The following is a 14,082-nucleotide window of genomic DNA, read 5'->3' on the forward strand; positions in this document are numbered from 1 at the left end:
TTCTGTTTGATATGTAAGATGCCGTGTTAATAAATGATGTCAACTGTATGCTTTTATGTTGATGCGTTATAATGGATTCTAACGTTCTGTTGTTGTGACCTGCGCAGAGAATTGCCGCTGGCGGGTTGTTCAAATATCTATCTTGGGGTACGCATAGCTGAAGAGGTTCGTTAGGTCGTACTTCATCTTGATCTCCTTTACCCTATTCCACTTCTCACCGTAGAGCTCCGCCGCACTCCTCTCCCCCGGCGGATTCGTAGCTGGGTAGCCCCTATCCAGTACCGTATCTTCGCCCAACGACCGGAGCCTTGCAATCAGAGACTTGCTCCACGCGATGACATCTTCGGCGTACTCCTCCGTCGGGTGTTGGTACGAACACGAGAAGTAAGAGTGACTCTTGTCGACGAAGCAATTCGGCGGCATCGTCGCAGCATCAATGTCTACCATGCCTCCCCAGGCAATATTTGGGCCCATCGTTTTGGGCATAGCTTCGGCGGCATCAAGGATGGCTGCTGCCAGTTCGTCGCCGGCGTCGCTTGTTGGAAGACGAGCAAGGAAACAGTTCCTTTGTCCACCTTTCAGAGGACATGGCGGAGGCATATTCTGCTGGCGGACTTTATCGGGCAACACCTCCACGGTGGACGCAAGCAGGGGCGGGGCGTTGTCTTTCCAGCTCTGTAGACAAGCCTGTCCGTTCTCGATATCGCCCGTCCAGGTCCAGATGACACTAAAGACGACTCCTCCTTGGGCCTGCCAGCTGATGAAATTGTGGATCGTTAGCTCCTTGGGCATAGGGAGCTTGGGGGTGGCTTCGAAGTATGCCTCGAGAGTTTTCCTGATGTCGCTGGATTCGAATATGAGAAAGCCGCCGAGGGGCTGTTGAGGTTAGCTCGGTCATGTCGGCGAGTCTTCCTTCAACTTACATCGTGTTTGGGGTACACCTTCACGGTCAGACTTGTAATCACGCCGAGGTGACCGCAAACACCTCTGATTCCCTCAAGCATTTCCTCGTCGGCGACAACTTCTTCGCCTTTTGCGTTCACGAGCTCCGCCCCGACGACCTGCTCGATTCCCATGCCATGGATATGGGTGCTCGTCCCGTAGCCGCCGTTCGATACCCAGCCCGCGTAGCCGATGATCCAAGTATGACCCGTCGGCGTCATCAAGCCAACATCGTCCAAAGCGAGGATCAGGTCCTTCATCAGAACCCCACCCCCAATAATGACTGTCTGACGATCTTCCGCGACCTTGATGCTGTTGATGCCGCGCATGTCGATCATGAGAGTGTCGTGTGCAATGCTGCGCGCCCAAAAGTCATTGCCGCCTCCTCGGATGGTGAACTTGAGATCAATTGACTTGGCCCATCGTACGAGTCGCCGTACCTCGGAGCTATCTCGTGGAACCGCAATAGCGGCAGGGCGGATGTGTGCGAATCCCTTGGCACCGTCCCGGAGCTTGCGATGCTCGGCGTATTCATCGGATCCGGCAAAAAAGAGGTCAACAGGCGTGACGCCGCTCCCGGTCTGCTCCTTCTGGAGAAGAGCAACCATGTCGTCTGTGATGATGTTCCGGGCTGCCATGGCTATACCAGCATTTCACTTGGGGGCGATGCGAGATTCCAAGTTCAGGTTCAGGAGGGCACCATCAATTCCACGTTCATATACGATTTCGCTCGTCCATGGCCACAATTTTACCCGGAAAGGCCGGTGGTTCATCCATCAGACCTTGGTATGCTGTCAGCATCCTTCGGTCTGGCGCGGGGGGAGGTCAGGCGACCTCCTTCGGTCCTTTGAATCCTGACGGTCAGCGTGAGCGCAAGCTGACCATGCAAGCATGCAGAAAACTGTTAATAGGTCCAAGCCAGCGACTAGGGAATCGCTGCTAGCACATTTTCAGTGCCCGACATCAGACAACGATATTCCTCGATCTTGTTGAGAGTATTCCGATTGGGGAAATGGCTAGCCAGCTTGCTTTGTTGGACGAGGAAGGACAATGGTCCACGTCAGGTGTGATGCAAACGCGTTATGCAATTGCTGCAGCATGGAGTCCTCACACCACTTCTGGCAGATGCCTCAAGCTGTTGGTACTCGGGTGAGCTGACGTGCGACGCTGCGTTTGCTCTACGCTCCACCAGCGAGGAGCTTGAGGGTTCTGTGGTCTGGGGTGAAAATTTTTCATCGGGCTCCGTTACCTTTACCCTGAGGATATTGCGCGCCCTCGGATCTGTACCGCAGCGACGTCCAAAGTACACGATGCCGGCTGGAGCATCAGTCGAGCAGCCGGCCAGGACTCCAAGAGTCGCCATCCTCTGCAGCAGTAGTTCCTCTTCGTGCCGCCGCACAGAGGCGGCGAGCAAAATGAAAAACAGTAGCGGGCGAATGAAGCACCCGTGGCGCCTTGGAAAGCTGCCTGTGCCAGAAAAGGCTTTTCTGCCTGTTCATCTTGGATACGTTAGCATTGAGCTACAGCCAGAAGTTTCGTCAAAAAACGAAAATATCAGGTCCCAAAGTCAGACATCCAAGGAAGGATTGCCGCTCATCGTCCATCTCAAAGGCTCGAGTGATGGCTTGCGTGGAAACTGCGAATAGTGTGGAAAATTTCATCATTCAGGGAAGGGGAGGCAGAAAAGTGAACATTCTTGACTTACCATGCAGATGTTGATGTGGTTGGGAGAAGGAAGACTAGTGAATGATTGCGAAAATTGAGGCTTCAAATAGGTGCTTCACACGCGCCGTGCACGAGCCACCTCGAAGAAAAAAAATCGACGACGCACGAGCCATCGGATGGAGCTTGAGATCCGCATAATGGAATGTCCGAGAACCGCGACTGGGGCCGGGTGCATCACCCACCTTGATGTTACTTCCCAATACGGTTTAGTCTCCATGGACGTCTGGGTGATGAGGAAATCTTCACAATTTGCCCTCGACGTCCATGGACGAAAACAGAGGAACAAGCTGGACGACCTGGAAGACAAAAGGTTACGGTCTACGCCATGTAACGATCAAGCCCGTCTGAAAATCATCTGAGAACCTCCTGACATCGTTCATCTTGCCACGGTCTCCTCTCATGGAATGAAGAGATCATGGCGAAAGCAACATCTCCTGCGTCACGGATGTCACGTCGTTTTCATGAGACGTCAGCATCATTAATATACGCTTAAATATATACACGAAGACAATCCACCGGAGACGCCGCCCCTTCACTCCAGACCGACGCTAATCGCCGCCAACGCCCAGTCCATGAAGCCCGCGTTCGTGTCCAGGATGTTCGTGTTGAACTCAGCCGTGGTCGGGTAGAAGTTACCAGAGGGGCCAAACTCCAAGGTGTATCCGTAGACCTTGTTGACGCCGGGCTTGGCCCAGAAGCGAGAGAAGGAATAATCGTCACTGGCGCCCGACGTAGGGTACAGGCCGACGGCCTGGATGGACGTGTAGGCGCGACCACCGACCGCCTTCATGGCGTTGACCATGGCAGTGCCAACAGTTCTAATGTTGCTGAGATCCGTAGCCGGAATGTACTCCTTGTACGCCGAGTCACCAACGGGGCCGCGCTTGCCGTCGTAGGCAGAGTTGAGGAAGTTCATGGTGGAAGTGGTCGTTTGGTCGTCATCGTCACCCCAGCTGTAGAGAAGGTCACCGACGGCAGAGTGGATGTCCATGAACCATCTGATCTTGGGGAAAGAATCGTACACGGAGACAAGGTTCTTGGTCTCGGGCTCGGACTCGGCAGCAGTGCCATAGAAGACCTCCGAGCTGGGCGAGGTGGAAGCGGGCGCCTCGGAAGAGTCGAAGTACTTCTTGAAGTTCCACAGGAAGTCGAAGTTGCGGTTGATATCGACACCGATGGAGCTGCCGCTGGAGCCGGACTTGGTGTTGCGGTTCTTGCGCCAGAGGGAGCCGGAGGACTGGTCGTAGGCGACGCCGTCCGCGTTGACCAGAGGGAAGAAGACGATACCGGCGGCAAGGACGCTCTTGACCTGCGCGTTGGTGTAGGTCTTCTTGCCGTAGGTGAGGCCGGTTCCGGCCTTGTTGGCAGCGAGCAAGTCGGAGACCCAGTAGATGATGTTGTCGGGACCGCCACGCTCACGAGCGTGCACCGCGGCGCTGAAGTACAGGTGGTACTGGGACTTGTCGGTGCCGGCCCCAACGAAGTAGGCGTATTGGGTGGCGCCGTTGAACGTCTTGTAGGGCAGGGTGACGGAGCCGATGCCGTAGTTCTTGACGAGAGCGTCGCAGGCCGACTTGATCTCGGCGACGTTCATGATGCTGGAGATGGTCGTGCCGGAAGCCCGCGTGCCAAGACCGACAGGGGAGACGGTTCCCGCACTGAAGCGATCGCCGGTTCCGATGGGAGCATTGGCCCTCTTGTCGAGTGATCTCCTGTGGAGGGAGACCTCTGGCACCATCTCGTACTCCTTGGACAGATGCTCGATCTGCTCCTCGGTCAGCCAAGCATGGAGCTTGTAGTGGCTGCCATCTTCGCTGGGCTTGGCGACAGCTCTGCAACCAAAGTCGTAGGTGTCGTTGCGGACGATGTCCCTGCAAATGGTCAGTTTATGTTCACCGTATGTGCTTTACTTGGCAAGGTATTACCTGAAGGAATCAGGCGTCGGTCCCTGCAGGTAGACGGGCAGGAGCTCTCCGAGCACGACAGTGCTCTGGAGGATTAGAGACGCGATGAGAGAGTACTTCATGTTGATCAAACCGAAGGGTGCGAAGATGCAAGAAGGAACGGCCCGTCGCCAAGAGGATGGATGCAAAAAGAGAACGAGGGGCACCTGCTTTCATATGTACGAAGTGTCGTCCTTTTCAGCCCGGCCAAGTCGAACGACAAAAAGCTTGAGTGGGCATCGCTGTCCGCCGAAGCTTGCGGTCACGGCAAGAACAGCTCGTTCAAGCAGCTGCCCAGCTCCTGCCCGGCCAACTACCAGTCATTATCGCGACCTGCTTGAATATCCCTGATCCCACCTGCCCGGAACGGCCTAGCGCATCTCTGATCTTGGTAGGTGGGCGAATCATTCATATAAATTCATCAGGCGCCTTGTACGTAAAAGCACCAATTGCCGCGTCAAAGGTCCCTGGCACGACGTCTGGTACCACCTTCCGCCCGATGTCTCGACGCGATCGCCGAGCACCTCCTTTTTACGTTGTCGCTCCCGATGTGGGGTGACGACTACCGCGAAGCTCGGAGTTTAGCCCCATGATCCTTTGCAACGAACTTGAGCCTTTCTGGAATAAGCTTAATCTGCACATCAAGTCGCCCGCGGATCATCGCTGCTACAGCCCAAGAATTGAGAATCCGAATTACAGCAAGCTTGTACTTGCGATGCCAAGATCTCTCAGGGACCGTTGTGGGTGACAAAAAAGAGCGCTGCGTGTTGCTTATGTAATCGGATAGGAAGTTAATGAAATTGCAGTCTCCCAGCGCAAATTCTTGACAGCACTGCTCGCTGCGCGCTGACCCCTGACTGCCGAGGTGGTGACATGCAAGATTCAGCACTTCAAACTCAGCGCCGCTTCCAAATACAACACAACATGGGGGACTGCTGCGAGCATCGCGGACAGCTTGAAGTTGCTCAAGGAAGAAGCAAACAAGTCAAAGCTTTCTCGAGTTGGGCGAATTCAATCGGAATGAGATCATGAATATCTTTCTCCTGCCCAATGCTTGATCGGAGCCAGGACGACCTGCCACATCTGGGATGGTGATGTGCCATCTCACTACGACAAACTCAGGGGAGCCATTGAAGACGATGTCAAAAGACGCAAGCGATTGGGTTGATATGTCACAGGCGGTTGTCTTGTCTAGTCACATGTCACTTTCGACAGTTAATCGAATGCAAACGAGCAGGCTAGGCCGCCATCAAAGACGAGTCGAAGCAGCGGAACCCTTTCGGTTTGTTGATTGTCATTTGCTTCTCTTCACAAAAAGCAAACGCAAACAATGAAATGAGTTATGAAGAAACGGGTCTCATGACCTTGCTTGGCATGGGGTTCAAGCCGGCGTTGTAAAACAGTCCTCTTGAGCATTTCCCAGCCCATGCCCTGACCAACACAAGTATTTTCGGCATTGACTGAGATCATTACAGCTTCGAAATAACATGGTGGTGTGCCCTTCGTAGACTTGTCCCACTATGGCATTTCACACATCCTGCGACGGTTATTCCAATAACCCATAATGAGCCTTCCCAACGGCCTCAACCATCGACGACAACATCTTTTCTTCGTCGAAGGCTTATTCAGAGTTTAATCCCTCTTCTATCTATTGATCTCGGGCTCGCTCTTCCAAAAGTCAACCCTAAAAGTCCCAAAGATAACAAACACGGAGAAAGTGCTGGACTTGTAGGCAAAGCGGTGACCTCGTGCATAGCTTCATGAGGATGTTGAGCTTCCTTACAACGGCACAATGTCTCAGGAGGCTCTTGAGAATATATTTGCTCAACTTTGCCCAACGCTTGCTATATCGCCATGCTGATTGCCCGGCCAATCCCGGCCGTCTGGTGTATGCAGCTACACCAAGCCAGGAACCCGCCTACGTTAATGACAATTCGTCCATGATAATATGTCACGTCTACCTTACGACGTAGCCTCAACCACGGACTCTACTTTCGGGCATATGGGCCATGGACAGACCCGGAGTCAATTCCCCCCCTTCTCGACATCAGAGACAGTCAGGCGACAGGTCCAGCAGGCATCGACCAACTCGCAAAGGGTTGGCTTCATGCCCACGACAAAGATGGAGGTTCGATGTACCTTGCTTCGGCCTCGCTAGATGAGTTTGTACACTGTCTACTACAGAGGCCAGTGAGAGGTGCATAGGGTTGCTGGTATCATCACGGTGAGGAACGAACACTCTGGCGACGATGATAAGAACACTATCATTCTCCTCGATGGTTCCAGCGAACCTCCATTCACAGGCGCTGATATTTCACAGCGATCTGCAGCAGTTTGGAGCAAAAGCAAGCTATCATAACCTCCGGCATTGGATCTTTCGTTCTCCCGTATGACATTGGGGATTAGGTTTTGATGGTGGAAGATCTCATCAACTCTGGCTCTCAGTATGCCGATTGAGACAGTTGCCAGGAAACACACGAGTAGAAATGGTTCTGCGCGAGGTTTCGTTCGGCTTGATCGCAAGCTTGTATCGTCAAACAAACCATTTCCCACTTTAACAATACTGCGATTTGAAGGCAAGTCCAGTAAAGGGCAATATAACCGACGAGAAACCAGAGATCTGAGCTCAGGACCCGGTTGCATCATTGTCAAGGTCAAGGTCTCACAGCACTCCGCAACGCACAGGGTCAATGACCGCATCAAGTACAATCCACACACAAAAGACGTGATCCCACATGCTTCCCCCCACTCGTCTCCAACAACCGTGCCATGAAGCCTTTTTCGGCGCCGACGTTACATGTTAAATGTATGAAAAACGTCGGTTCGGTAAGAGGGTCGTAGCGAAGGCAACACGTCCTAGTCATGAGGCTGTTGGGCTGGAGTCGCGGAGCCTTCAGCGCGTTGTAGCTGTTGTGGACAATGCCGCAATCGGTGGTTCATCGTGTTGACACCCGGCCCCGGGTGCGACGGTGTTGCTGCCACCGAATTGTGAAGGGAACCGAAACAACAGCGCCGGCGTCATTTGACCAGGGGTTCACAGGGAGCCCGGTGGACTCAGTACCACCACAACACGCGAGGGACAGGTGGCAGAGGAAACAAACATGCAGGGCGCGCTGGGGGCACTGACTCGATGCCGCGTGGAAAGGCCTGTCAGAAGACGTCGCAACGTGGAAGAGGGAAAGAATCGCCTGCGGTTGTTTGGAAGCTTCGTGACCGCTCATCTGGAATGAACGCAAAGTCCGAGCGGTGATCCAGCGTTTTGGACGCGAGGAAAAACAACAGAAGCCCATCCAAAACTAGAGTCGCCGGTTCGCATATCGAATCAAATACGAAAACGCGGAGTTCGACTTCGTTTACTAGAAGTTCCCTGTAACACCTAGTCCCAGGCGCCGGTCTGCGCTAGATCACCCGGATCGCCCGTGCTCGGTTCATCCATTGCCACTTTCGTCGATGCGAATCACGAGTCTCCCGCGTGGCATCTCCACGTCGCGGTAGTTCTAGAACTTGGCGACGGTTGGCGTGGACGGAAAGTAGAAGCCTGGAAGGGATCAACACTCAACAAGCCCAGAACGAAATCCTTCCTGAATTTAGGCGCGCGAAGGATTTCATGCTGTTGTCGCATTGTGCTCATTTCTCGCCGGCATCGGGAAAATAACCCAAAATCGCCATCGCTGCTGCGACGCCAGGGAGGCCCTTATTTGTTCAGTTGACGAGTCACCCTGGCGATGGAGGACTGCGAACCCACAGCGCTCCCGTAATATGCGGTCAGCGATGCTCTTGTGAAAAACTGGGACCAGGAGGGCTTTTGTTGTTTTGTCTCTCTCCAAGAGCATCGTCAGCCAACGGTTCGCTCAAGACTTTGTTTCATGGCAGCTCTAAGTCAAGTGGTCGGATCCATTCAATGACGATTCGCTCTCCTTCAAATTCGAGGATTTTAGTGTGTGAACAAGTCTGTCTGCTGGAATTCCAAAGAAGGAAGACTTGATCGTGGGTGTGGGGATTCGAAGAAACGCGGCAACGGCCCGGACGCCGGCTCTCGGACCTCTCTCAGAGCACAACATATCCGGCACATGTGATTGGTTTACGGAGGCATATCCCCCCCAAGGGCTAGCAGCCATCTGAGGTTCAATCTCCGTTCGGTTAGACGAACCACGGAAAGATTTGGGAGACGATGTCACGGCTCTTGTTAGGAACTCGGCAGAGGTCGTCTTGGTTGGCGAACTGAGCTCAGCTGGTTGCGCTCAGGAAGAAGCTAAGACGGCACGACGACTTGAATGCCGACTGATGAGACGGCCGACGACGAGGTAGCGCGTGTAATGAAGTACTCGCAGGATCAGCCTTCGAACTGAGGCTTCATCCAATGATTTCTGCTGCATAAACTCTCCGTCAGCTCGTTGCTGATTCAGGTACGGAAAATTTCCAAGGATTTCACCACGACTTGATGCCGGTCCCTGGGTGGGATGTAGCCCCTCCCTTCTCGTGGCCGGAAAGGGAAAATTGACGAAACCAAGATGCCATGCAATCAAACCGTTGAAGAAAAATCGGCCCCCGACCCGTGGCTGGCGCCATGGAATGCGGGCCATGCTTCTCGAAATCTTGGACGGGCCTCCAATGCCGCGTGTGTGCTGTGACCTCTGGGTGGGTACGCTCGAGATGGCATCCTTGCACATGGCTGACGATCCCCTCAGCCCTCCGTTTGACTTGGGCCAGGGGCCGCCGCAGAACCAGTCCACAGAGTGCGTCGGGGCGTCTTCTTTCGGTTAGGGATCGACCTGTCAACCGATGTCCCCGTGTGCGGTGGATTTCGTAGATATGAAAGGGCCTACGGGGGGCCGCCAAGCCGTATTCCTCGCAGCGCTCCCGTGACGTCTGTCGATGACTGGAGTACAAGTCTGGCCTTCATTGCCCTTCCCCAGATCCAGTACCACTCCTCTCCTGTTCCCCGTCCTAGATTGACTCGTGGAGGTGTAGGGATGGCCAGATGAACCACGGAGCTTTAAGTGACGTCTGCGCCCTACCTGGATCCGGGATCGACTCTCTCTCGTCCTCTCTCTCCTCTTCTTCGTTGTCTCCCATTCGAGGTCGACACCAGAGGCACGATGATTGGACCAGGCGGCGATGCGCCCATGGCGCTGGGCGTCCTTTGGGGCTTGACTGCCATGGCATTGTGCTTCGTCATCCTGCGCCTGTGGACGCGGCTGGGTGTGCTCTCGGCGTACGGGATGGATGACCATTTCTTCAACTTTTCATTTGTGAGTGTTCGCGGTAGTGATGTTGAACGAGCCATGCGCCTCTGACTCTTGTGTTGATAGGTCCTCTTCATCGCCTACGATGTCATGATCACGATCGCATCGTTCTACGGCTTCGGCAGGGATATTACGGAACTCGAGACATCCTACGACATTTCTCGAGCCATCTTATACGAAGCCATCGGGCAGACTATCCTCGTCTTCGGCACCGTCGTCTCCAAGACGTCCCTTGCGTTGTTCCTACTCCGACTGGTAACTACCCGCCTACACCAGTTCATCATCCTCTTTCCGGTCATCATCCTCGGTATCTTCGTGGTCGTGTCGCTATGCGTTTTCTGGTTCTCGTGTACGCCGGTCGAATTTCTCTGGGATCGACTTCTCCCTGGCGGCTCATGTCCTATCGACCCGGGCCCGATTGCGACGGCAGCTGGAATCTGGAGTGTGGTGGTCGATTTCTGGTACGCGGTCACGCCATGGGCTCTGCTTTGGAACCTTCAGATGCCCAAGAAGGAGAAGCTTCTCATCAACATGAGTATGAGTCTGGGCGTCATGTAAGTCAACCTCCTGGAGTTGGATTGTGGACATCAACTGATTGCTCTCAGTGCTGGAGGTTGTGGCATCCTGAGAGCCTTGGAGTTGAAGAATCTGAGCAGTGCCAACTTCACTAGTGAGTTGTCCTGAATTTGAGAGTTGGCTGTGGCGAAAGTGAGGGCCAGTTACTGATGCGATTGATTTACAGAGGATACTGTCGGCCTGATAGTCTGGCACGCGGCTGAGCTTGCCACAACTTTGGTAAGATAATACTTTCAAGTAAAACTGAAGACATTCACTCACTGTCCTAGGTGTGCATCGGCATTCCAGTCTGCCGCCCTCTGTTCAAGGAGTGGCTCAACTTATGGACATCTCGAAACGGCAGCAAACGTACCGGCCCTTATACCAGAGACATGACTGGGTCTTTCATGATGAGAACGATTGGAGGCACCGACTACACCGTCCGCATCGGCCTAAAGACTCCAGAGCTGGATTTGGGAGGCCGCATCGGCGAACGAGGCGGTTACGAAACGAGCGGCACCGAAAGATCAAACGGCAAAGACGAATATGGCGACAACAACAGCGTTGAATCGATTCTCGGTCACGAGCTCAGGAGAGCCGCAACACGCGAGACACGAGACGGACATAATCGAGGATGGTCGAACGGGTCAGGAAAGGGTGCAAATCATGATATCTGGGTTAAGTCAGAGGTTGTTGTGAAGTCCACGGCGAGAGATGAATGAAAACGACAGAAAACATGGTCAGGATACTTAATTTGAAACGTCACGATCCACGACTTCCGCAAGCTTTCATAAGACTGCGCTTCGAGGTTCAGTTTCTGCGGCACAGGCGCCTGCTGGAACAGAAGGGGAAATCTGCACGAGTCCTGCCAAGCCGGACGCAAAGAAGTGGCACAGCATAGCCGGTGTATCACGGCCCGGGGACATGATGTCCGCACATTCGATTGGATCGCAACTCTGAGATCGAAGTATGGCCAACATCCTTTCGGAAGTTGATCCGGCTCCGCAGAGGGTCGATGTTGCAACCCAGACTCGCCGGTGCGGACACCCAATCTACTCTTGCATCTAAGACCCTGACTTCGTGCCTTTCACACCAATGTCCAGATATTTTCTCCAATACCACAGCTACGCTCCGTTGGTTTCTTATGCAGCTACGGGAAATCTGTTCCAGGGTCCTCCTCTTGATCCTGTGCCACGATGGCCAGACCTAACGGATACCCCAGCAAATGCAGACAAATCGCATCACATGTTAAGTGAGCTCCAGAGAAGCGTGCCATAAAGAGCGAGCTTGTTCGTGTCTGCACTCATGACTTCTCTTCGTTATCCTTACGCGGGCCACATTTGCTCCTCGATTCGCTGAGAGACCGTTTCTGCAATCTCATCGTCATGTCGTTATGGGACTTCATCGTCGTTGGCGGAGGCCTTGCCGGCTCCGTCATTTCCAACCGTCTCCTTCACAAGGATCCTACTCTGCGGATCCTCTTGGTCGAAGGTGGCCCCAACGTCAATGGTCTCGAGGCCATCGCCTACCCCAACACCAGTACTGGGGCCGGAAGTGACCTCGATTGGGGTTATGCTTCTGTCCCACAGGTGAACCTCGACAACCGCTCAATTGCCTCTCCGGCTGGAAAGGCTCTTGGAGGAGGAACAGCCATCAGTGGAGGTAAGTTCAGCTCGCATAGCCGTTTTTATCCGCAACCCCTCAAGGCTTTCTGCTGACGTGAATCATCAGCGGCCTGGGTTCGTGGCCACACAGTAGACTATGATCTTTGGGCCGAAGAAATTGGCGACAGTAGGTGGAGCTACGAAAGCCAGCTTCCTTACATGAAGTTAACCGAGAAGTTCTTCGAAACCAGCATCAACCTTTCTCAGCACGGCTCCAACGGCTCCATGGTCATCCAGGGCGTTACTCCCATGAACCGTCAGTTCCCTATGCGCGAAAAGCTGGCGGAGTCCTACGAAGCCCTCGGTGTCTCTGCTCTGCCGCAACTTGATGCCAACGCGGGAAACCCTATTGGGTACGGTGACCTGCAAGAGAACCGAGCAGAGGGCCGCAGACAACTCTCATCAGAGGCCTTCCCTTTGGATGGGGTCACCGTTCTGACGAACACCATGGTTGAGCAAATTCTCGTCGAAAAGCGTCTGAATAGTAGCTCCGTTGTTGCAAAGGGCATCCGCCTGCAGAACGGACCAGAGTACCTCGGCCGCAAGGCGATCCTCACCGCGGGTGCCTATCGCACTCCCCAACTGCTCATGCTCTCTGGTATCGGCCCCGCCGAGACGCTCAAGGAGCATGGCATCGAGGTGAAGCTAAGCCAACCCGACGTTGGCCAGAACCTCCATGATCACATTTTGATGCCCACCGCCTGGAAGGTCAAGAACGTTTCCGAGGGTTGGGCCTACGAGTCGGACAACCCCCTGTTCAAGGAGCCTCAGTACGGCCTGTGCAACAAGATTGATTTCCTCGCCACAACTACCCTGCCAAAGGAAGGTCTCGCCGCTGCCATCGCGGAAGATGAGGGCATCGAGCCAGGCCCAGATCATCCCCTACTCCGTCAGGAGCGGGCACATGTCTCCCACTCGTTGCAGTACAACAGCGCTTCAACAGACGGCTCCGCTATCCTGATGCTGTCCATCGTCCTCATTGACACTTCGCGGGGTTCCGTGGGCATCTCGTCAGCGAACATTAGCGACTACCCTGTCATTGACCCCAACTACCTCAGCACGGCAGTCGACAGATACGCTGTGCGCGAAGCTCTCAAGTTTAACACCAGGCTCCTGGGAAGCGATCTCACGCCAGTTGGTTGTGACATCCTCGATGGCGAGCTGGCAGCTGATGCGCCACTTGCGGTGGACTCTGCTGACGAGGCATTCGCTGCCCGGGCTCGGCATGTAGCAGGGTACGTTTTCCGCTCCCTCGCCTTGATATAATATTTTCAAAATTGACCTCGAAATAGTTCTTGCTTCCACCCGAGCGGGACTGCTGCCATGGGCAAGGTCGTCAATACTGACCTCAGTGTCAAGGATGTCGACGGTCTCTTCGTTGCGGATTCGTCCATCTTCCCAAGGTCTATTTCCGCCAACTTACAGGTTGCCATGTACGCCTTGGCGCTCCAGGCAGCCGATATCATTGGGGGTCACGAGAGCGAACGTTGATGGACGTGGGAGGATTTCCAGGGCCATAGATAGCGGCGAAAGCCCGTACTTGAATCAATCGATAGATGCTCGCCCACAATCATCTGACCTCTCTGCTTGGTGGACGCTGGCAGCGCCTGTATTGTTCTTGCCCTAAACGACGAAAGTGAGGGCAATGCTTTTGTTGTCGTATTTCAATTCGTAAAATGCCTTGGTTCAAGGCCTCTATACGTCGTGAGTAGCATGCGCTGTCGTCGCTGACCCTTTAGGGACAATTTTGCTTCTGAGTGTTTCTGTGTAACGTAACCCTTCGGATCTTACAAGTGAAGTGAACCTCATAGTGACACGAAGCCAGCAGGTGAATGACACCACCAATCAACATACCTAGAATCAATGACATGGCTAGTGACACAAAGGATAGAAGAGACTGCGACACCTATAGCACCGAGGGGTGACAACTGTCGGCCGCCATTGAGGCCTTGTTACCTGGACGACCCCTCCTTCTGCCCCACTTTCATGCAAGCTTTATAACACGCA

At 54.0% G+C, this 14,082-nt stretch overlaps 4 protein-coding genes across 4 annotated transcripts; 2 read left to right on the forward strand and 2 right to left on the reverse strand.

The window, feature by feature from the left end:
- Window positions 1-129: 129 nt before the first annotated feature.
- On the reverse strand, window positions 130-1,580 carry aurO-2 (FAD-linked oxidoreductase aurO; the record flags this gene model as incomplete). Its single annotated transcript, XM_037322314.1, has 2 exons — window positions 130-876; window positions 924-1,580. The coding sequence occupies 2 exons, from the start codon at window positions 1,578-1,580 to the stop codon at window positions 130-132; spliced, it is 1,404 nt and encodes a 467-aa protein (XP_037179125.1).
- A 1,619-nt stretch (window positions 1,581-3,199) lies between these two features.
- Window positions 3,200-4,693, reverse strand: CPB1 (Carboxypeptidase B; the record flags this gene model as incomplete). The annotated part of the gene is made up of 2 exons (XM_037322315.1): window positions 3,200-4,538; window positions 4,593-4,693. 2 exons carry the CDS (start codon window positions 4,691-4,693, stop codon window positions 3,200-3,202), a joined length of 1,440 nt encoding a protein of 479 aa, XP_037179126.1.
- A 5,043-nt stretch (window positions 4,694-9,736) lies between these two features.
- Window positions 9,737-11,133, forward strand: CGCA056_v007067 (uncharacterized protein; the record flags this gene model as incomplete). Its single annotated transcript, XM_037322316.1, has 5 exons — window positions 9,737-9,862; window positions 9,923-10,410; window positions 10,462-10,526; window positions 10,599-10,651; window positions 10,702-11,133. The coding sequence occupies 5 exons, from the start codon at window positions 9,737-9,739 to the stop codon at window positions 11,131-11,133; spliced, it is 1,164 nt and encodes a 387-aa protein (XP_037179127.1).
- A 663-nt stretch (window positions 11,134-11,796) lies between these two features.
- On the forward strand, window positions 11,797-13,566 carry CGCA056_v007068 (alcohol dehydrogenase; the record flags this gene model as incomplete). Its single annotated transcript, XM_037322317.1, has 3 exons — window positions 11,797-12,073; window positions 12,143-13,310; window positions 13,368-13,566. The coding sequence occupies 3 exons, from the start codon at window positions 11,797-11,799 to the stop codon at window positions 13,564-13,566; spliced, it is 1,644 nt and encodes a 547-aa protein (XP_037179118.1).
- Window positions 13,567-14,082: the final 516 nt, after the last annotated feature.

Source organism: Colletotrichum aenigma (genome assembly GCF_013390185.1).
Source record: "Colletotrichum aenigma strain Cg56 chromosome Unknown KSG_Cg56_contig04, whole genome shotgun sequence".
Classification (NCBI taxonomy): domain Eukaryota; kingdom Fungi; phylum Ascomycota; class Sordariomycetes; order Glomerellales; family Glomerellaceae; genus Colletotrichum; species Colletotrichum aenigma.